At 34.4% G+C, this 24,416-nt stretch overlaps 1 protein-coding gene across 14 annotated transcripts in view; it reads left to right on the top strand.

The window, feature by feature from the left end:
* The window catches only part of ERC2 (ELKS/RAB6-interacting/CAST family member 2), a 486,059-nt gene that overhangs the window by 240,376 nt on the left and 221,267 nt on the right, over window positions 1-24,416 (top strand). For all 14 annotated transcript variants that reach the window (XR_001412191.1, XR_001412196.1, XR_001412199.1 and 11 more), the window contains one exon: window positions 19,511-19,671. Coding sequence is in view for 1 of the 14 variants with exons in the window: in XM_014943272.1 (XP_014798758.1) it covers window positions 19,511-19,671 (161 nt within the window). In the remaining 13 variants the exon portion in view is untranslated. The remainder of the gene's footprint in view (window positions 1-19,510; window positions 19,672-24,416) is intronic.

The raw sequence follows: 24,416 nt of genomic DNA, 5'->3' as shown, positions 1-24,416 counted from the left end.
CAGTAGCTTTAATTAACATGTCTGCAGTTTTTGTGGTTGGTCCCTGCAGCTTGGGAACTAGTTCTGTAATTCTGCATCACAGCTACCCTCTGTGGGTATTATTATAATTGTAATGCCTTCTTGATGAATTTAGAATGAATTGGTGGTTGCTGCATTTTCAAAGAAGGAAGCATCAGCCTTGACATCATTCCTTTCCTTCTTTCAAGCAACTAAAATGTGTTAATCTTTGCAACTGACACACTGGATTACATAAGAGATACATCTACTTGATTTTTTTGGTCCTGGTCAGCAGAAAAAAACTTGAAGTAGAATAATGCAGGAATTAGGGCATGAAAAAATAATAGGCAGATTGTTTTTCCCTTCTTATACTGTCTCAAATTTTACCAGGTGGTGGCTTTTAGGAACCTTTTGAGCTAGGAATTGCATATAGATATATTGTCATGTTTAGAAGCCATAGAACTTATAATCAATAAAGTGTTTAAAACTCTTTGGCACTAATTTTGCAGCTGAGAATTACCTCACATCGTTGAGCTCTGCAGTTTAAAATGCCATATTAAGAGTTTTTCCCTTTATGTGGTTTTTAAGCTTGTTGCCTAGTAACGTCCTTAGGTGCTCATAGTTAGTTCTTCAGTTGTGAGAAATAGCAAACAATAGTTCCCAGTTCACCTTCTCTGTAGCATTTATGGTCTCTTGCTTCTTTTTCAATAGTGCATTTTCCAAGCTGAAAAGTCATGCTTGAAAGTCTGCCTTTTCTCATTACAGATAGTTGTTTGTCTTTCTTAACTGGGAGAGTAGGTTCTTTTCAAATGATTTTTGGCAGATCTGGAATGTTTTGTCTAGCAATTCTTTTGTGCATTTTATGCTAGAAATAAGATAAACAGGTTTTACATGTATTTTAAATTAAAATATCATATATAAACAGGGCTGGAAGGGATGTGAAGGTATCTTCTGGTGTATCCATAGTACTGAGTATCAATTATACCACTATTATTTCTGAGAGAAGTTTTCCTAGCTTGTTCTTAGTGACCTTTGTAATAACCTTGTTCATGATTCATTGTCCACAGGTATTAAAAGATTTCTCTAATATCTTAACTTAGTCTCTTCTGTAATTTCAGGCAGTTATTTCTTGTTTTATTCACATTGGACATAGTTAACTGATTTTTTTTTTTCTCCTCCTTTATGAATGGCCTGTATCTGAAAATGCATGTCATGTTCCGTAGCTTCTCTTGAAGTTAATTCTTTCAATCATACCACAAAGGTTATGTTTTCTAGTTTTCTTATTGTCTTTGTTGCTTTTCTTTGTAGTCTCTCCAGTTTATTCACATCTTTGAGTGGATAAAATTGGATCCAGTTCTTCTGCTGAAATGTTGCCAGTGCCAAAGAAAACAGAAGGATTACTAGTACATATACATCTTTCCTTATTGTGTTTTTTGCAACAACATGACACTGTTGACTTGTCACCTTAGCGTCTTGATCCTTTTCTTTAGTAGAAAAAGACAATTTCTTAATTATTTCTTGTCCTGGATTTGTGGAGTTAATTAATTCTGCTGAAGTTTATGACCTTGTTTTTCTTCCTGTTACATATTATAATTTTTTTCCAGTTCAGTTCTCAGGTTTGGCAAGATATCTTGAAGTAATTTTTTTATTTTTCATACTAATGCCATCTGTAAATTTGTAGACTTAGTATTTGGAGTTATTAATAAAATAATTGAATGTCATATGGCCCTGCAAAATCCGATCTTTTTTAAACACACTCCTAGTTTAACAGTGAATTGTAGGTGGTTCACTACATTTTCCTGACTACTTTGGCATCTATATTATGTTCCACTGCAATCATGTTTTTCTTCAGCTTGCTTAAGTGAATATTTTGAGATTTGATACCAAATATGATTGCTATGTCCTTCAACAAAGCCAATTATTCTGTCATGAAAAAAATTGGTTGATTGGACATCACTTCTTGGGAAGTCTATTGATTCTTCTAGGTGTTTACAAATAGTCTGAAGCAGACTACTTGTTCCAGTTCGTCTCCAGAATCAAAATGGACTTATCTATAATTGTCCAATCTTCCTTTTTTTTTTCTGTTAAGATCTAAATTATATTTGTCATTCCCTAGTTTTTTGGTATAACTGTTCCTCAAGAGTTCTCAAAACCACTTTTGTTTTCAACAGCACTGAGATTGTATCAGCCATGTTTATTCCTAGGACAAAATTCACTATTTCTAGCTAATCTTAAGGTATCCTAGTATTCTGTTACCTGTTTCCCCCTACTCTTCCCCACTAACAGTGATATACTCCCTTAGTGCTAATTGGTCAGTTTATACTGATCCTTTAGATAAAGAGTGATGTAGAAGAGCATCAGCCTTTTTGTGGTCTTGGCACAATCATTTAATAATTTTCAGATGTGTCAAAGAGTAAGCTTAGTAGCGTTAAGCCTCACTCTTTCAGTATAGCTTTAATCGTTTAGATGTGAGTTTATTTATGACATTATTTTAAAAGTTTGTAAATGGAAGAAATAATGCTGTCTCATCTAGTACAAAATTCTTGGATGTTAAAATCAATTGGATAGTAGAGAATGCATTTATAATTATGATAGTTAAAGATCCCGGTGAGGTTTGATATCTACCAGCATCCAGTAACTTTAGCACAGACAGGTGGTAAAGGATGAGGGAAATATAGTTGTAGCCTCAGGCAGATACTCAGCTCATGCAGCTGTTTCATGCATTCTGGCAACATGACTCAGTTAAAATCAAATAACATTCCTTATGCCAATATTTCTTACCTGCATATGAAACCAGTTGTCTTTCATTTTGCAAAAACATGATAATTCAAAGAGCATTAAAAAATGTACTGTTTCTCACACAGAATTTATATCTTGCAGCTGCACACTAATCCAAGTGAAATGGAGTAGAGTTTCACTTTATCAGCCAATCATAACTTTAAACTGTTTTTACAATTCATCGTACAGTTTTTAAAGCCAGATTTAAGTCTGTATATGAAAAATAGTCTACTTGATGTATGAAACCATAGATTAGTCAATATGTATTTAAAGAAGTACTTCAGTAACAAGAGAAAAATGACTTTAGAGAATTTACAGACTAAACTCTGAATGATACACATGGAATGCAAGTGTCATGGCATCAGTACAGTTAGGACTATGTGTGAAAGGAGTAGCTGAAAAATATAGTTAAATTGCTCAGTCTCTGATCCTGGTACTCTTACAGCTGTCATATTTAGATTATTAGTCTGTCCCATATCCTGGCTGTTGTTTGCCTTTTTATTTCTGAGAGCAAATATTCACCAAGTGGAAGACAGAGTGGATCTTTGTATCTAGGTAGGACTGAACCTGTTCATTATTTCCTTAGCTGGCATCATGGAAGAAGATGAACAATCAGTCAAATTCCTACTTGTGAGAACATGTGCCATATAAAGACGCTAAGAGATTATCTTTGTCCTCCCAAGACGCTGCTGAGAATTCAATTGCATCTTTCTATTGGGAAAGCCACATATTGGTTCCTGTGCTGTATTTAATCCCCTCTTAGGGATTATTAGTGTTAAAGAATTATTAATTCCTTATGTTAGGAGGAAAGGAGGAAAATCATCATAATGTGCAAACTCAGCACTTGTCACATGCCAATGCTCAGGTGGTGGTTAATAGTCTATGGCATAGATTTGGGACTGAACTCTATATGCTGCATGCTTCATCTTCTCTATCTGAAAATGTCAGGAGAATCATAAGATGTTGATTTAGCCTTTTTGTCTAATTCAGATGAGAATTTTTTCTTGGGTAATGAGTGTGTTGTAACAGGAAGAAAAGGATTAGAAAAATTTCTGTTGCCAATAATTTCAAATTTTATCTTTCACACTCATATTATTTTAAACATATTTTTGGTGGTTCTTCAGCAATGTTTTTGTTCGATACAGGCTCAGCTAAACTTGTTTTAATATGTGAAATGGATTTTGTGTGTTCTTAGAGGGTTTTGGTACTTCAGGAATTAGTTGTGGTTGTACAATGAAAGTTACAGAAATGGCTGCATGGGTGACTGTCAAGATCTTCATTTACACAACAGATTTAAATATAGTCACACTTAGGTTCATCCTCATGTACTATTTTGCTAACAACCTCTAAGTATGACTTAGAAAACACAGCTCCTAGGAGTAAAAAGCTGATCAAGTTATGCGCCTGCTCAGTCCTTTAAAATTCTGTTTACTGTGTCAGATATATATTTTTAATTGGTCAGTTAAGAAATTTGCCTATTTTTGCTGTCATCAAGCTGTTAAGCATACTACTCTTCAACATTTTTGTATGAATAATGCCTTTCCTATTTCAACTCTGTTTTTTAGAAGGAACTTCCTGCTATAACAATATTTTCTGGAAAAAAGTCAAGAATACTTTAATACCTTTAACAGGTTTTGCAAGTTCACAATTCTACTATAATTAGTCTTCAGGATACCTCTGGCTCCATGGATTTAAAGCTATCAGAGTTTACTGTTTTGTGAAAAGTATGTTTTACTTTGTTTGGACATGCTTGTCATAAGTTTCTCAGTATATCATTATCCTATAAAACCTCCCACTGGCAGTGTCTGGAAGTAAAAAATATAGTGTAAACTATTGAAGACCTAATGGCAGCTTCCTGCCAACATTCATTCTTGAGTCAACAACATTTGTTTTTGTTTTTGCTTTTGTGAAAATATGTCACAATTAGTCTTTCATAAAAGTTTGCTAGTTTTATTTATCAACCTAGTAGAGCATATATCCACATCTTCTACTTTCCCCTATTTTTCCTCTTTTTCATTCCATGATATCTGTGTTTCTGGTCATACCACCAGTGAGTGTTTGCACACATAAATTATACACCTAAAAACACTCATCACTAGAAAATTTATTGCTTCTAATATCTTTCTCATGAACAGTTGTGTTTATTTCTGAGTTGACTTCTCTGGTAAAGACAGCAATACTCTTAGCTTTGGTTCAGTTCTTTGTTTTTTCAAGACTCTCATTTTAGAGATTACAGTGTATATGGGACCATGTGGGCTTTTAACCATAAGCCTGTGCTGGGAATATTAAAATGGTTTTATTTTATAAATGCAACTCTGAGTAAAAATAATAGTGGCTTGCTATCTGTACTAACTATACGGCTTCTATCCTACTGAAGCTAAGGTCAGTATGTGGGAGCAGAATGTATCCTCCTGACAGAGGCTATAATTGGCTTTTCTTTTTTCTCTTTGAAACCCTATTTGGAGAAGGCAGGGGGCAGGGAGGAAGGTTGCTGTCCTTTAAGATAAGGAGCTTGAATCTTCTTTCCTATGTCCAGGAAACTTATGTTATTTGGTTTGGGAAATCTCTTCTGGGCCTCTTTTTGGCAGCTTAAGTACTAGCTCTATTTAACTAAAGTAAAGGAGGGACAGATACTATCTTTGAAAAGTATATGGTGTTCTTTTCTCTTTAAAACTTTTAAAACGTTCTTTGCCAGTATTTTGGGGTTTATGAATAGGAAATACTTGCCGCTTTTGTAGTATTGCAACAGCATAGTAAATTAATAGTTGCTGTTATTTTTATTATCGTATGTTACCATTCATTTATAGCAATGAGGGTTGTGCTTTTGTAATGGCTAATTTTCCCTCCTCTTGAGATAGAATGTTGTATAACATTACATGAAGCACCATGAGATACATCTCAGATTAAACTATATTCACAATGCAATACAGTAGGATTCCAGTTATTCAAACAACTTTTATGAGACTAAATTTCTCTGGGTGACTCAGAGTTTGTATCATGAGGAGTCACTGTCAGACAGGAAGACACGTACAGCAGGGAAGTTTGGATAACCAGGATCATACTGTGAGTATTTAGGCTTTGAGTTGACCAAATCCATTATCTGTAGGAAGGCTATATTTCTGTTTTGTTCATTTATAGAAAGCCTCTTTAATATTACACTATCACATGAATTTACTGAACAGATGTTGTATTATAAGCCATTACTTTTGATCTCATCATGAAAAGTAGATTTTTGATAAGTGGTACCAGCACAAAAAAGACACTAGACTGAAAAAGCCAACTTGCAACAAGAGAATTGCTGGGCTCTAATTTTGAGTAATTACTAATTGTTTCTTAAAAGGAAGACACCCTTAACCCATAAGTTTTAAGTGCCTGTCTCTCTTCCCAGATAAAAAAATATTCAAAGCACATCTTATAGGCATTTGCTTACCACTGCTGTCTACTTTCTGTGTCTTTTTTCTTTGTTAGCCCACAGAAAATGGACAGATATGATGATTTCATGTACCAATGATTTGATTTAATTTAATTTTATGTTATTTAATTATTTTTTTTACTAGCTTTGAAACACTATTCTTCTCAATATCCCTTATACCAATCAAGATCAAGAAAAATCCACCTTTCAATAAAAAATGCCTGGAATTGCCTAAGTTGTGTCACCTAAATGAATGAGAATTATTGAAATCTACAGTCTCTGTGGAGATTTTACTTTGTAGAGGTGTTTCCTGTGGAATTCATCTTGGAGAGGGGAAGGAATTTAGATGTCATTTATGTGCATATGTGTGTGCTCACTGAAGTGATTTTGAAAGTCTTATGTATGCACCAAGAAACTGGAGAAATTAGATATTTGGGAATGGAAATTGGTGGTCTTCCAGGCAATATTGGATCTAAAAGTGCTAAATCCTTTAATAAATAAACCTTGATTCAGACTGGAATGTCTTGGCTTGATCTTAAAGGTGATATTATGAGGGACTTCTAGCTGTTGACTAGCCTCAAAGATAATTATCTGCACATTCCAATCTTGTTCTGCCATCAGCACTGCCTGAAGTCTAAATGGAGCAAATGTTATTTCCACTAGAAGTATATTCTATTTAGGCTATCCTCATTCAAATATTTTGAAAAATATTTGCATCTGACTGGAAATACAAAGAGTAAAATAATTAACTATATGATTTGCTTCTTAGAGTCCTATGTTCTTAAGACAGGAGTCATAATTTCAGCCACTGTAGGCAGTTTTCTAATCTATGAGATTGTATGTTGTGAGCACACAGTTATATTGTTGGTGTTACTATTTTTGTTAGACTGTGGATGAAAGAGTAAGTTTTTCTTTGCTGAATATTTTGGAGGTGAGATCCCTTAAAACACATCAATATGATTTTGAGGATTTTGCTCATAATACAGATCACATGCTCAACAAATTTAATTTAGTGTACCATGTAGTGTACCATGTACTGGAGCTAACTTGAGAGGCTGAATAGTCCATCTGAAACAGTAGATATGTAATTAAACATCAAAAAGCCATGTTTCTGTATATGTACGTTTATAAACATACTCCAATGCAGTTTTAATGTATCCTTATTTGTGGGATTGTGTATTTTTTGGATAGGGACTCTAAATCTTAAAAAATACTCAAAATGTACAGCTTGATGTTGACATAGTCATCTCTGTCCTCTGAAACCAAACCTGTCTTTGCATGAGGGGGGCTTAAGAATAATAAAAGATATGTCCTGATGAGAACGATACAGAATATGAACAGTGGCAAGGGCGTTAGTTTACACGAAAGGTCAAGCAGATCCAAAATACTTTCTGTTCAAAGCCAGTTTAAGCCTCCCAGCTGTAAGTTTTGTAAGTCCTTTCACTTAGCTTGTCTTCTTAATGCCCATATATTTTGCTTCGAAATAGAGTGAATAGTATCAACTTTTAGATCTGCATGTTTTCTGTTTATACTCTCTTGCATTTTTCCTCATGTGGGAAGACGCTTGAGAGACTAAGAAGGAAAACATACTTTTAGCTGAGGAATAAAAGGGAGCTTATGTTAGTTAAAGATTCTGTTACTATTCCTTTTTTCATCTAGTAAGACGTATTATTGTTCTTATCAAGCTTTCCCTAATGTATTTTGCCTAAAAAAGTATTTATAGCGGTATACAACTTAGGCTTTTATATAAATGCCCATTGTTTTAGTATCTAAATAATGCTCATACAGAACACAATAGTAAAATCTTTAGTAAATTCCATAGAGCAATTATTATGGTTGTCCAGTTTAGGCCAAGGCTTTTATAGTGCAGTTTCTCTTAGCTTTCTTATTATAAACTGATTATTACTTTGTACGGAAACTTTCTTCATACTACCTGTAAATAGAATTCCTTTGACTAATGAGGCTGCCTTTCATAAGGATTCCTGTTGTAATGTAATGTGAAGTGCAATTTAGGAAGCATGAAAGCTCTATCTAAACGTCAGCTGCTGTTCTTCAGTATTTATTCTAGCAGATGGCAAAACCTGCTTGTGATCACTAAATGAGAAAAGCTGTCTTACCCGAGTTGTTCTGTGTATAACCTACAAAAAGGCTGAGCAATAACTGCTTGGTAATAGTTGGAAAATCAATTAACATCTATAGGGAAGATCTGTTAGAATATTTCAACTGTCATGTCTTTGGCTGAGAAAATAAAAAGGCAAAGATACTTGGTTAAGTGACTATTGAGCAGAATTTGGAACTGAAGCACTCCAAGAATAACATGGAGAAATGTTCCAATATGACCTAGACCAGCAGGTTTGGAAGCTGAAGTGGAAGACGTGGTTCATCAAATTCTGGGAGCTTACTAAAAAGGCAGCTCTATGATATTTATTCCATCAGGAACCAAAAGGGACTAGAATGGATGTAGAACATTGAAGTGCAGAGCATTGTAGCGGGGGGAGTACTCATGTACAGTTATGAGAGGGAAGAAGCAACTTAATTCATAGAACAGAGAGCTGAGCACCATTTTCTATTATTTCCTTGTATCTGGTAGATTGTGAGATAATACAGGTGCTCTGGAATATATAGTTATAAGGGGAATAGGGATCTAAGTATTATAATCTTTTCCTCTTCCCCTTTTTCAGTCTAGTGAAACAAATGCTATCACCTGGTAGAAATGCATTGCCAAATGCATATTTGGCTGGTGTATTAACTGGATGTGAGGGGACAAACAAAAAGTCCAGGTACTGGAACTTTGAGCTACAGTATTTGCATTTTTATATTTGGGCCGAACCCTCTCAAACTGATGTGACAGAACTGACATCTTTGTTTTTGTCATAGGTGACGCAACAGTTTAAGCTTCAGCTCTTTTTATTCATCTGGGCATGCTCACTAAACCTTGTTTTGGTTCGGTGACAGGCAATATGGTTTTGTTACCTGAAAAAGATCAAGTTCTTTAATTCAGCATCTTTGTTTTTTCCAATAATGTTTTTATTCATTATTAGCTGCTGCTGTATTTCACAAAGAGACGGAGATGAATTTTTCAGGAGCTAACCTGGAGTAAAACTATTGTTATAAAATCTCTTTACTTCCTCTTCCTTCTTTCAGATAGTGATTGAGGAAAATTTTGCATTTTCAGAAAGACAATATTTCTCAGGCTGTCTTCCTGCCCTTGTCAGTGTTCTGGCCCACACCTGATTTTCTCTTCCCTCTCTGTAATCACAGCGAGCCATTCCTGCAGTTTCCTTTCTGCCTACTCTGTGTGTGCACATTCTGTCTCTCTCTGCAGCACTGCATGCTGTCTGTGCAGTTATGTGTAAGGGTCTGTGCAGTTGCTGCATAGTTTTCTCCCGAGCGAGCGTGCCCGGGGCGTTGCGGAGACATCTCTGGGCCCTGTTACCGCTTCTCGGCCTCTGCTGCTCACCGGGGGCCCTGCTCTCGGAGGCAGCCACCCTCACATCTGGCTCCCCTTTCACACAAGCAATATTTCCTGAGACTGTTGTTGAGTTCAGTTCGGCATCCTGCTCCTCCAGCGCTGCTTCTTCCTCCCACAGGGGGTTTCTCTCTAGCCTGGTGATTGAGGGGAAAGAGGCAGTGATCTGGGGCTGATTTACCCAGTAAGCTCGTTACTGTGTAGTAGGCGTGGGGATAGTTTCATCAACAGGGAGCTACTATTTGAGCAAAATTTCTATTTAGCACTCTGAAAATTTGACATGCTGATTGTAAACCGCTGTTGTGGAGGAATTCCTGCTGCCAAATTCTGGGACGGTATTTTTGCTTCATCATGTGATCATTCCGAGGTTATCATGTATTAATAATGGAGTCCAGTTGGCAGACATTTTGTTGTCCCTTGCAGTCCTCCCCGACTGTCCTATGGCCTCTCCTGTCCTGGGCAGACTCACTTTGGTTCTGTTCCTATTGACTGGTCTTTTACTGAAGTGACCCTCCAAAGCAGCTTTCAATTGTTATTTCTGTAAGAAAAAATTCCTCCTAAGTAACCCTTTTCCCCAGAAAAGTACTGGAATTACACAAAATATATAACCTTTATTTTTAGGGTTTAAGTGCACCTTATTTGTCCTATGACAGAGCCCATATTTGTAAACTTGTGTTGCTTATGTTTGTACCATGTCTGAAACAATTAACTTAGTCAACTGTTTGTAGTTTTGCTCCATGTGTTCTCCTGGACTTCACCCATGGCTCTGGATAAATTTGAGCAAGGATGTAACGTGCAATTGCTATAGCAAGTATTGAAATTTTTCTTGATAAGCAGATCTGCAAGAGGGTGTGCTCGGGCCAGAACTTCACCCTTTAATGTACAGACATAACATGACTTTTCTTAAGGTTATTTATATAGTTAATATTGCATTGCATAAAATAGGAATTAAGTTTAGTTTTTAAGCATGTAGCATGTCCATGCTACTGTGACTTTTATAGGTGTGCCAAGCTAATAAAATACTGCATAAGTAATTTTATATTAAAAAAAGAAAAAGAATTAAATAAACAGGGAAAGATTATGTGCATTAAGAGAAGGCGGCAGATACACAGCTTCCTTGGGCATTCAGTGCTCGCATGAACATTGTGTTAAAAGCCACTGTACTGAAGATGGTATCAAATTTCTTTGGTGGAGAAACTATACCTTGTTACCAGTTGCACAAATCTTTCTATCTTTCTTACTACATGCTAATATTATTCAGGTTGTCTCAAAACTAAATAGGGAACCAAATTTTCTGATATTTTCATGTAAAACTCTCCAAGTATTTTCATACAAGAACATTTTCACTTTAATAGATCTTGCTATTTCACAATGTGTAAGCACATTGTAGTGTGTGGGGAAACTCTTATGTACATAAACTATTTGTTTGCAGTAACACTTTACACATACCATGTGAATCTGTGCTGCCTTTGGAACTATTCTGAATGAAGCATTTCTACCTTTAATAATATTTTGGGATTCTGGATTAAAAGCAGTGGGGAAGTAGCTTTGTGCAGTGTAACCTAACAAGTGTGCTAAGAATCAAGTTTTGGCAAAAAAACTCCCAATTTGCCCTCTCTCCCTGAAGTTGACCTGGTGGATGAAATAGTAGATGTGTGTATGATTCTAGGCATGCCTTCTCCAAAGATCAACATTTGTACACACTTTAGTCACCTTTTATACGCAGTGCTATTGACATTAGCCAGAGAGGCCAGTCTGACAGCGCTGTACTTTAACACCAGCTAAAGAGTTGCTCTGCTCTACTTGCATGGTTTATCTAAAAAGACTCAACACTGAAATCACACAGTGTAATTGTTTTTAGTCTATAAGAGTTCTCTTCCAGATACAATATCCTGTAGGACAATTGAGTGTCCTACTGAAATCAACATATGTTCAATAGCTAATTCAATTACATATATTTTTATACTTCCGAAAGCATTAGGTTGAGCTCTGTAATTTTTCAACATATTATATCTAAATCTGCCTTAATTTGCACAACTATAAAACACCTCTAATGCTACTTTTATACTTAGGTTTGCATAGTATCAAACAAGTGTAAATCAGAGCAGAACTGAGCCTACCAGTTGTTTAAAACAATCACAGAGTTGCTCAAATGAAGTTCGATAGAAAGGTAGAGAAAAGTAATAAGATAGATCATAGAATCATGGAATGGTTTGGACTGGAAAGGACCTTAAAGATCATCTAGTTCCAACCCCCCTGCCATGGACAGGGACACCTCCCACTAGACCGGGTTGCTCAGCTAAATGAAAAAAGTTAAAAGGATGTTGCTTTTTTGTAAGAAGTGGAATTGCACAATTGTTCAGGTGCTTGGTCTTGTTTCCATTAGTGTGTGTCTGGGTGACTTCTAGAATTGAATGAGGCCAACAGTGTGTTGGGCTGTGTTAGTGTGAAGTTTACCTTGGACAAAGAACATTTGTTGACTGATTCTTGTAACACTTTGAATACTGTATCTTTATTGACATGGTCGGAGGTGTAGTGTTTTTTTTTTTTTTAACATATATGGCATTGCAAAATCAGAATATGATATTAATTACTCCATCATACTTTGTTGCTAATGAAAGAGCTTTTATTTGGAGTTAAACATTCCAGCTGCATGTGCAAGGAGGAGGAGTATCCTGTCGTTTTGCCCATCCTTTTCAGTTTTGCATTCACATTTTGACACTGGGTTGTCATACAGTGTTTTCTAGTTGAAACTAATTGAGAACACTGGATGCCAGTTGTGTTTCACAAGATGAAGTGTTTAGATGACAGTATTCCTGGGACTGCAGAAGAAGCATTATCTTTGTTTGCACTTGAGAATGGTTTTTGTTTTCATCTGTCTAGAACATAGAGGTTAACATTATTTTATACCATCATTTTCACTTGATTTAATTGAAGAAAAAAAAAAACCCGCATATATATATATAAAAAAAAAAACAAGGTGGAGTTGTTTTGGTTTGGCTTTTTAAGGTGATTATTATTTGATTTAACTGATTATAACCAATATTTTGCAAAATTATTTAATTATATTTTTCAATTATAGGTGAAATAGCTATATTAATTGGAAGACTGGATAGTAAATCCAAGAATTATATTGCTATGGTCCTATACTTTATTGAATTACTGAGGGTTAGAATAAAAGGTGATCAAAGTTTTAACTATGAGTTTCAAGAAAGTTAATAATTTTAATACAGTTCCAAGAACTGTCTTGCAAAATCTTAACTTAATGAAGACCACTACATTGTTATTCCTTCCACTTAGGATATATATTTCTTTTAATCTATGGGAATCTGCTAAATTCTAGAATATTTTTATGTAAAGATGGACATACATCTCTATCATAACATCATGGTAATATAAATTATCATGATTGGTATCTACTGTGGGACAGCCAGCAAGGAAATACTGAGGAAACTAAAGTACCTTCTCTCCCTGGCTGTGGTCCCTACAAGTCTAGATGGGAAATATGTGCTATATCTATAATGTCTCTCTTTATCTGAATAAAACTAAACTTTGTGTATTATTAGCATAGCATTTAACAAGAGTATTAAAATATTTTAAATCCTACTTTAGGTAATAAAGTAATCTCAATAAGGTTTCCGATTTCAAATTCTGCAGCGTGGCATCCCGTTGGATAAAAGTGCTGTTGTGTCCCTATAGAGATGGGAAGCCATTTCATGGGGATTGCTATTTTGGTGCTCCTGGTAATTTGTTATACTACCACTGTATTGCTGGTTGATATTGTTAGGCTCTACTTGCTTAGCTTATTGTGATTTTTTAAAAATAATAACCCCAAATTGAAAATGAACTATTACCCTGGATTTTCTAAACATTCTTCTTAATTTTGTGTCAAATCCTTTATTTACAATGTTTATTTTAAAGCTTATATGAGTTCTGGAGCATGGTTACTTTTTTCTTCTGTCAACATCCAAAATTGTGAGAGACAACATGTGTCTAATTTCTTCATTTGGAAAAGTCCAGGAACATCAGCCTCCATAACCATACTGGTTTTGTTAAACCTGTTTCCTGGGTTTAAAAGCTGTGATTGAAGATCAGAGGTGAGGAATTTAGCTATGGATGACAAATGGGATGGGAAGAGAGTGTAGGAGAGGGTGACAAAGAGTTTATTTCCATGTCTTGCAAAGCTCAGTATGACACTTTGCTATGTATGTTTGCTTTTGCAAAAGAAACCTTTGTAATGAAACTTTAGGCCAGTTGTAAACAGGAGAAATTCCCATTAGAAACAGAAAGAAACAAGATATTTGCAAACCATATTGCAGGACAGTGTTGCCAATTATAAGAGCAGTAGGTGCACATGACTTATGCTGGACCTTCTGTAGGTGTGTAATTGAATTAGTCATGAGGTAGAGTGGGTCTCTGCATGGCCAGCAGCCGCTGGTACAGGATCCCAGGATTCCTGGCACTCATCCTTCCTATGCAAAGCATAGGCAAGCCATTAGTGTAAAGAGCTGAAGTCTCCAGCCTGTGAGTCAGAATAGCGGGTAAGTGGATATTTCTGTGTATGAAACCAGGATTTTATCTGTTTTCAGTCATGTCTGTGAATGTGTTACCTGTGTCCTTTTTAGTCCAGGGACAGAATAAATTTGTAGGAAAGCCACAAAGAGAATCTTTAAGGGATGTAGTCTTTCCTTGTTTGCAGTCTCATGCTTAATCATGGGGAAATAACCCCAATACAGTTTTTATTAAATTAATTTTCACAGAACTGGAGATAACTGAAATTTATATAGTGTGTAACTTGGCAAAAACAAAACAAAGCAACCCCCCAAACCCAAATGCATTTCCTTAGCAAATGGAAAAAAGGAAACACCTTTGAGTTCAACTGGGAGGATTTTTACACTGACTGACTACTTATTATAAAAATGCAGCTCACATAAACCTGTACTGGTTAAGTGTAATAGTTTGTTAAACCTTTTTTTTAAAATTATTGCCTATAATGGTTAATATTCTTGTCTTAAAGAAAAGTGAAGAATCTATAACTAAATAGTAGTATTTATTTATTTTATTCTAGTATATAAAACTAATAAATGATCTGTCTATTAACACAAGATTAGGTTTTAAATTACAGTAGATATGGAGTTTTTGTATAGCTACTGATACTTGAAAAGGTCAGGGAAATCCCAACCTCTTGTATTTATCACTAATATCGTTGCTAAAATGAAGTGCCAACCCTTTAGAGATAGTAATACTAGTAATACTAACCTTGATTGCTGGAAAGTTGCCAGCTCTTCGTCATCCTACAGAAATATATTATACTAGAATGGAGAAAATATGCAATTGTCCCTCCCCCTCCTTATTCCCACTAACTGGAACAGTATTATGTTAGCAGGAGTTGTACTGAGCCGAATCCAATCTGGAATTAAGAATGCTCCAGGACATTTTTAATAAACTGTCATTCATTTGAACTCTAACCTCCTTTAATTTGCAGAATCTGGTAACGCAGAGATATACTTCAGCCACATTCATTTCTTTTTCTTTTCTTATCTTGGTGTGAAACACTGCTGGTGGGACTTGAAAATGTGAAGCTGCAGACATAGTAGAAAGTGTTCTTTTAAAATGGTCTCAAAACAAAGAAAGAATTATAATAGTTTAGCTTGCTGGGTTTCTGCCATTCTGTAATCTAAACTTAATTCCAGTATTGATTTTAATAAAATCCTTGAAGTGCTGAGGTCAGTTAGGCTTTCTGAAAGTATGGAAAAAAATTAATGGCTTTTATTAGAAAATGCAAAGGATAAAATGAGACTGTTTTCTTGCAAAGGGGAAGAAAACCTAGTTAATAATGTATTTGGGGCATAGAGTACTTACTAGCAAAGAACTTTGTATTCAATGAGATTTTCAGAGTAAACTCTTTCAAAGCATGAATTCTTATAAATTCTATAGCTGGTATCTAAAACGGGAAAGTTTGTGATAAGAAGTAGTTAAACTAAGAGATATAGTAGTGAAAAAGAAGAGCAGGCTTTCAGGCAGTAGCTGTCTTACCAGGCTAGGTGAGGAGCTGCCCCTCAGCCCTGCGGGAGTTGGGAGAATATGTTACTGATCAACTAAAATTACTTTGAGAAACTTCTCTGTGTTACTGTGTAAACAAAGGTCTTAAGGATGCATATGTGATAATAAAGGTAGAATAGATATTTCAGTTTGGGATGGAAATGGCTGGATGATGTATTACAATTAAAAAATACGGTCATTAATATGAACTTCATCTTGATCCTTTTTATGAAGATAAGAGAAGTATGTAAATGTGTGACTTGGTCCTTATTGAACTGGTGCTTCACTGGGGGACTCAGTTCAATATCTGGACAGTGGAAAAACTAAAAGGAAACTGGAAGGCAGGACCATACCCGTGCTTTGGAGAGGAAAGGACTCCTGGACACAAATTATTCTCTAGATGAAATGCCTCTAAATTCTGGAAAAGAAGAACTTGCCATAGGCCATAATGCTAAAATTTTGTGGTAGTAGTATTGGATTTGTTTCCATTTCTTACCGTAGGACTAAGAGCCAGTAAATCAACATTAACGTTTAATTTTTTTTCTGCTTATTTATTTCTTATAAATATTTATTTATTTTTGTGCTTTATTTAATTCTTATATCAAAGAAGAGAACATGAAACGTGCTTACATTAAGAGTTTGGTTTATGTTTTACAATGCTTTTCCCCTCCTAGACTTTTATATCTAGATAATACTGCCTTCAGTGTTTAATGTTAATTTTCCACTGTAATATATCTGCTACAGCTAGGTAACAAACATGCTAAGATGATTGTGTGTGCAACTTCAACAGTCACACATTTCCATTCAATAGTAGTTCATTAAAAAAAATCAGTTTCTTCTGCACATGCCTGCCAGTTGAATTCTGCTGTAGGTGTTGGTGAGACAGTTAACTATGAAAACGTATTACAACTCTGAACTTGGGTCATATTCAAAAAATAAAGGAAGAACTAGCTGGCAAATACTGTGTTGAAAGTGTAAATTAAAGTATAACTTTCAGGTCTACACATGTTAACGATTTGTGGTTTAAAAAAGTTTTCATATTTAAATTTTTAAAGTTTTTTTTCCCCTCTCTGTTAAACTTTGATCTCTGTTGTCTGGTAATATAAGAGTATGTTATTAATATACATTAACAAATCCACAGCTTTGTTTTCCACAAGTCTTTAATTCCCTTAAATGTTTTAAAATATAACTGATGTGATATATTAGAACTTAGGTTGAGCATTCATTCAGTCAACAGATTGGGTACTAAATTCAGCTGAACCTGTAGGAAAAGGAGGGCAATGATACTAAAGATGTGGAAGTGCTACTATTCTGCCTTTTTATGTTCTCTTCTGCCAGACATGAAGCTACTGTCTCGAAACAAGAGTCTGTATGAATGAATTACTTTGCAGTCTTGGATCCTTACTACCATTTCCATTAATGTATGTTGCCTGAAATTAACTAACAGGCTGGAGCCTCAGCAGAAACTAGATACAGTTTTTAAAAAACAGAAGGACGAGCCTAAGAAATAACCCAGGACAATGGGGAGAAATGTATTATGTTTTAGTAGTTGAGGCTTGTCCTTGTTGGAGGCAGCATAGGTTTTTGTTCTTCTACTAAAAGAGAAGATGAAGTATTTGGTGTTATATAAGAAATTGAGTATATTTTTAAAGAAATATGATCTGTTACTCTCTATCTGTGTTTTGTTTTTTTTTTTTTTTTTTTTTTAATTCTAGAGCAGAACATTATTATTTGGCAATACTAAAGAGAGAAAAAAAAAAAAGAATTCTAAAGACTTGTGTTCAGAAAGCACTGTTACTTTCAGAGAACGCTATTCAAAAGAGAAGTAAACATAAGACTTGAAGAGTTTAAATTATACAGAGAGGGGTGGAATTTGGTTTTCTTAGCTCATTCAAAAATGAATCCTAGTTTTGGTGTTTTTTTTTTTTTTTTTTTTCCTCTGGGATTTAAGTGCAAATCCAACTTTTTAATTTTTTTATTTCCCTCAAGTATATTTTCTCTTTGCTTCTACTGTGAAAGTTCACTACATAGTCATTTTACAAAGATAGCTAAAGCCTTCATCTTTCTTGAGGGTTTGCTTTAATGGAATCTTGCACCTGCACAGACAATAACTGCACTATTTGCACTCCTTGCTGTTTCATTTGTATCAGTATTACACTGGTTGTACTTTCCGAGTGGAAGGTTGAACATCAGTAGTTTCAATGCTATTGGTAATTCTGATTCTGCATTCATAAAATCTAACTTCTTACGCACTGAATGGTACAAGATGTGTGCTAGTATTCCATTGATCTTATTAGAATATTTATAAAGATTCAGATGTAGCTGGTGTTGAACGGGTAAGTAATGAGTGTATCATTGTCAAACAGCGTGTGCGTCCTCATTATAATTTGATGAAGATTGCATTAATAATTGCGCTTTATTGAACCTGTTCTATAGGAGGCAATGTGTGTTCAAATTGAAAGAAAAATATGTGGCTTCTAAACAGTCATTGCAGGCTAGCAGGATTTAGATAACAACAAACATCAATTAAGCATGAACTTGGGAGAAAACGTTACTTTCTCTGTAGACGCTCTGATTATATGACCACAGTGGAGTATATACCCACAAAAGTGAACGCTTTTCCATGACTTGAATAACATGAGAAACTGCAATATATCCTCTCTCCCAATTCATTTTATTTAGATGTTCTTTCTGAAGTGTTGGCTAATTTATAAAATGTTAATATTTGGATAAAGGAGGTGAGAAAGAAAATACAGGAAATAGAACATGCATTATTTAAATCATTATATCTCATAAAACCAAATTAAATCTTTTATTTACTTGCAGCTGTTAATATAAACTGTATCATTTCAACATGGGGAAATCATACTGGTGTCCTGGTTACCAGAAACTATTTGTGACCCTCTGCTTCTGTGACTATAATGATTCACCCCACAAATTTTCTGCTGCCAGACAGGTGTCATGTGTAGTCTCCATTCTTTAGTATGTTATTTAAAAAACGTGATAGACTATGTCATACACTTTCTTTACTTCTGAATTTTATTTTCTGAAGAGATGAAGGTTTTCTGAATTCCTGCAATATGCAATTTATCCCACGTCCAGTTGACATTTACCAATGTTAAGGAAAGAGTGGGATTACCCTAGCTTTCCCCTATTTCATACTTAAGAGATTCTCAGAGTTGTCATGAGGAAAATGACCTGGTTGTTGTTAGAGTAGTAATAGACATTTTAATTTTGGAATCATAGAATAATTCAGGTTAGAAGGGACCACTAGAGGCAATGCAGTCTAAAGATCTGAAAGTGCCCAAGGACTGGAAAGTCTACGTCTTCCCTGGACGACCTGTTCTGCACAGAAGGATTTGCATTTTTTGATGAAAAATACAAGTATTGTCATGAGCAGTTTTGTATTAAAATATATATCTATATCTGCATCTAAAATTTCTGAAATTACTATTATGATGAGTTACCACCGCCCTGAATTTAAAGAATATAAATGGTGCAGAAAATATTTATACATTGTGTCTGTATGTGATGGTGTGGCCCAGGTGAAATAGGTTTCTGGTGATCTGTGTTAGTTCTGCTTTGTATAAATGTTGCATATTATGCGATGGATTCATGGAAACATAAATATTTTTTTGGTATTTAACATCTGCTTTTGTTGTTCATTTTCAAAACGGTTAAGATAGGATTGAGTAGCCATCTATTTAAAATAATTCCTTTTGTGTGGTGTTTTTTTTTTCCCCCTGAATTTATATAGATTTCAGATTTACTTATTATAAGGAATATGGACCTTAAAGAGTTCTCTCTCACAGGTAGAAGAGCTGATGAATGCACTGGAAAAGACTAGACAAGAATTAGATTCTACCAAAGCCCGTCTTGCCTCAACACAGCAGTCTTTGGCTGAAAAAGAAGCACATCTGGCTAACCTGAGGATAGAGCGAAGAAAACAGCTTGAAGAAATTCTAGAAATGAAGTAAGTACATTGATTTCTCTAATTTCTAGAAAAATTAAAATTACTACTTTCTTGTCATAAGAAAAGGGTCTTTTTTTTTTCCTGTGTTTTTTCTATGTATATATTTAAGCCTGAATGTAAGGACTTCTAATAATTGTAAAACTGTTAAATTCCTTTTAAAATATGGGAATGCAAAGTCTTTGTTTCAGAAGTACTCAGCAATTGACGTGAGGAATTTTTTGAAAGCTGTCCTTTTTTACGTGCGAATAAACTATCAGAACAGTATAACTTCCATGAGAAATTGAGGGTCTAAAGCCCCATCTTCCAGTGAGAATTCTATGTTGGAGTTTCTCTTAGAATCAAATTCAAGGAAAGGGTGGTGAAATGGCTGGTGAAAATTTTATTGCGGTGAATTGGTTAAAAAACCCCGCAAACCCAAACTGGCAACCTATTTGCGTATACATCACTATGTATAAGTGTACAGAACTGAAAAAGGAGGATAGACCTATAATTGAAGTCTAACTTCCTACCCGCAATAAAGGTAAGTGTCTGTAATTATGGGATGTTGAAGCTCTGACACGATCTTTAAAATTGGCAAAAAAGAGTGAACCTGTTATGACTTGGCTGGGCTGGGTAAGTATGTGGTTAACATTCAGCAAAGAAAATTCACAGTTGCAGTTTCAAAACTGTTCTATTGAGGGAGGAAAAAAAAACAACCCAAAATGCTTATATAACTTCAGCTAAATTGTAGATATCCTTAATAATGGTGTAAAGAAGACAAAGTGGAAATAGAGACATATGCCTCCTAGAGTTTTATAAAGGTAGATTTTAAGAATGGCTGCCATGTAGTATAGGTGCAGAAATACTGTAATGTAAGCGGGAATGTTTCCAGTGAAATCAAAAGAACTTCTGCTTTTGACTTTAATGAGGTCTGTATATATACAGAAAAATGGGAGCACACATGAATTAGAGTTGTATGTCATATTCTGTATTAGATGCATTTTTTAGTTTTCTAATTTTCTTTTATATGTGTGTGTTATTTCATCTGTGGTAACTCAGGTGCTCAGTGCTAGTATATTTCATGCAGTCATCTATTTTCTGTATAGTGCTTTGGTGTGTTTCTTTGAGTGCATATTTGGTTTTCATCTTAATGGTAAGATTTTTTTTTTTTCCCTTTTTATCATAATTTTCAATCATTAAGCAACACAGGGGAAAAAAAAAGCAGTATCTTTAATTCTATAATTGTGACTTTTGGTTGGGTACACAGAACCCCACAGAACTGTGTGTTAGTCATGCATCTTCAGTCTGGGAAGTGAGGTTGGCAAAAACTGGTGAAGTTTGACTTTTCTGTTGATAAAAACTCTTCTATTTTATGATTAAAGGACTGAGTGTTGCTAGTAGTGAAAGACCTAGTATCAAAGGTACAAGTCAGAAATAGTTTGGATTTAAAACTGAGATATAAACACACAGTGTGTTTTTACAGTATCAATTTTACAGGTATATAGTAAAATTTTAAATTAGAATCTAAAAATTTAAATTAATGAAAATTCATAGTTAAAAGTACTTTTTTCTTTTCTTTCAGTAGTCATTAGTATGGTTTCTTTTGTAAAAGACATTTCTCTTTTTTCTTCTTTGCCTTTGATTTCTCAATTGTCACTTTGTTAGCTAAGTATGTAGACCTTTCTGCCATTACCTTTTTTTTTTTTTGTATCTTCAAGAGAAGCATTTTTTTCTTATACAGTTTTCATTTTTAATCCTGAACTGACCTTAAATAAACTCCTTTACAAATCACTTCCCCTGAGATCTATGATTCAGCTAATAACTTCGAATTAGAACTCACATTCATTAAAAAACCCATATATTCTATTACTATTTTGAATTCTATCCTAACTTTTAGGATATGTGAAATATGTTACAAAGCTGAGTTCATATTGGGGATGGAATGAGACAGGACTTCCGTTGCTGGTCTAGGAGACATCAAATAGAGACAATGAACAAAACAAAATACATAAAATCACAACACAATTTTACTAAACAGAGAGAAAAAATAGAGTAATGGTGGAAATTCACATGATCATATTTTTTTTCTTTTTAATGCCTCTTTAACATCATTAGTACTGAATCAAAAAAGCAGAAATGAACATATCTATTCATTCGAGCTCTGTGTACATCAAGGGCTACATGACCGTTATTAAATATATATTAAATGTAAATCTTAATTTCAGATTATAAAATTTAATAACCTATACTAAACAACATAAATTAATAGATACACATGTATTATTAAACTTTTTAGAGAAATGATTCGGGTATTTCATTACAGTAGTTTAATTTTTTAAATTGCTTACTGAAAGAAATATATGAGAAATTTATAGAACTTCTGAGTTAAAACAGAATATGCTAAATATGGCATTACATTTTTTCTAATGAATAAAGTATTCTCAAAAACAGATTGTAGAAGCTGGGTTAAACCCAGACAACTGCTGGCAGAATAATGATAATCTGTGTTGTCGTAATATACTAAAATAATGTGTCTTCTCTCTGATATTTTAAGATAATTTATTAATTGGCAGCATTGACCATAAGTTTTATTTATAATATTTTTAATTTAATATTGAGTGATTACAGTTTTTGGCTGCTAGCTTTCAGTTAAATAGGCATGAACTGTGTGTTTAAGAACATTCATGATGATTTCCTATGCTTATATTATGTTCAAGTTCCAAACATAACTCTGCATTCTAGGCCCATCTGGCTGACATTGCCAAGATCCATCTTAATTTACTGGCTACAATCAGTTGTCAGTTTTAGATAACTTTTTCAGTTGTCGTTACATGTTCCCATATACATTTAGATATTTAAGGAAGTTTACAATAAAAATGGATAGCAGCTTAATCTTTTTCATTATCTGGTTGGTGTTTTTGAACTGGAAGCTAGAGAAGTACCCACTAAATGAAAGGTAATTTGATGGAAGGAGGTAAAAATCAAGTTATTCTTAACTTGATGCCAACATGTGACAAAATAAGATTTATTTTAAAGAATTCCAAAATGTTAGGTTTGGAGAAGGATTTGCATTTGCATGTTACTTTCTACATATGTGATATTTTTTTTTTTCTTCCCAAATGTCTATTAAAAATACTGCTATATTAGTTCTGGAGGAAATATTGTTGTTATGGTCATATTATTTTAGCAGTGCATGCATAACTCATACTGACATTAATGGAAGTTACGCATACATGTTAACAGTGAAATGCAGCATGTGTTCAAATCCATCATTTTGCCTAATTGACTTAATGCTTTGTGGTCTTTCTATCTCTGAGCATAAAAAAAAATCAATGCACTTATTATTTTTTTAATATGTGATAGTTTAAAAATAATCTGTATTGCAGTGTGACAAAAGGCATGTTAGTGGTTTGGGTTTTTTTTAATGTAACTATCATCTATAGAAATGTTTAAATTGGCCTGAACTTAAAAATTGGTAGTTAGAAATATATATCAAGACTACTTTTTCCAGACATTGTTTTTGTGTTCTGAGAGTCCACAAGAAGGAGCATAGCCTACTGAGAACTTCACAAAGCTTGCCTAGAAAAGCTTATTCATTTTGTAATATGAAGAGCTCAAGGGCAGGATAAGTTTCTGCTCTGTGATGTGGGGGGTTTTTTTTTTTTTTTTTCAGATGTTTCAGAAATGCCGTATTTGTGGGGCATACTTTCATGACCACCAGGCATCCACAATGCTTTCATACAGATGTCTTTTCCTGGATGGTGGTTCATTCCAAAACTCATAAACCTGCTTGTAACAAAATTAGGGAGCTGTATGGATAGATAAATGAGTATTTATATAATATTAAAATTGGGTTTTTTTATGTATGTGAAATAAATGCCTGTCCTTATGAGAAGTGGATTTTACTCTATGGGATAGATCATCTTTCTAGAAATAGTCAAAATTATTTTCCCTTTGAAAGATAGAAAGTTTCACCTTTAGAGTATATAGTTATAAAAGATAGTCTAATGGCATGTGAGGGAAAAGAAATAAGAATTATCACCTGTTTTGTTTGTTCAACTTCTAAATTATATGCATATAATCTTCAAGCTGCAACCACTGAAGTTAAAAACAAAATAGAAAAAACCCAACTCCCCTGCCAAGCTCCCCAAACTTTGTTATCAAAACCTGTTAAAAGCCCTCAAATTAACTTTCTGTGGTGTTTACTCTACTTAGAAATATGTTTGAATACAAGATTAAAAAAAATAATTTCCCTGTGGTTTTGCATTAATTTGATCTTTCAGTGACTTAGTTACATGTGACAAACACAGTACTTAGTAGTGAGTGACCATGGGATTAATCTCCCAAAAGACTGAACTTCGTGTTTTGACTTGAAGATCTGCAAATTCTTAATTTTTGAGATCCAACTGTTAATTGCTGAGTGTTTCCTTTAGCAGTCAACTCAGTAGACTCAGTGCTCTGAAGCTTTGAGAGTATCCTGAATGAAATTCTTGCCAAGAATTTGAAAGGTAATTTCCTTGACTTTGATAGAGTTCATGCCATCACCTGTGGGTATTGCTAAATCACTTTTGCTGGAAGTGACTGTGCCCTGAAATTCACTACAAATTTCCAGAAGAATATATATTTTCCCTTATGTGGAATAAATCAGATTACTTCAGTAATGAAGCATTAAAGATCTCCTAATAAAATAACCAGCTACTAGTCCTTTCATTCAATAACAAAAATAGAACATCGCTGTGCTATCCAAAAAAAAAAAAATTAAATTA

This window comes from Calidris pugnax, unplaced genomic scaffold (assembly GCF_001431845.1).
Source record: "Calidris pugnax isolate Ruff unplaced genomic scaffold, ASM143184v1 scaffold128, whole genome shotgun sequence".
Classification (NCBI taxonomy): Eukaryota; Metazoa; Chordata; class Aves; order Charadriiformes; family Scolopacidae; genus Calidris; species Calidris pugnax.
Note: the sequence above shows the minus strand (reverse complement) of the source record. Positions and strands in the feature narration are given on the sequence as shown.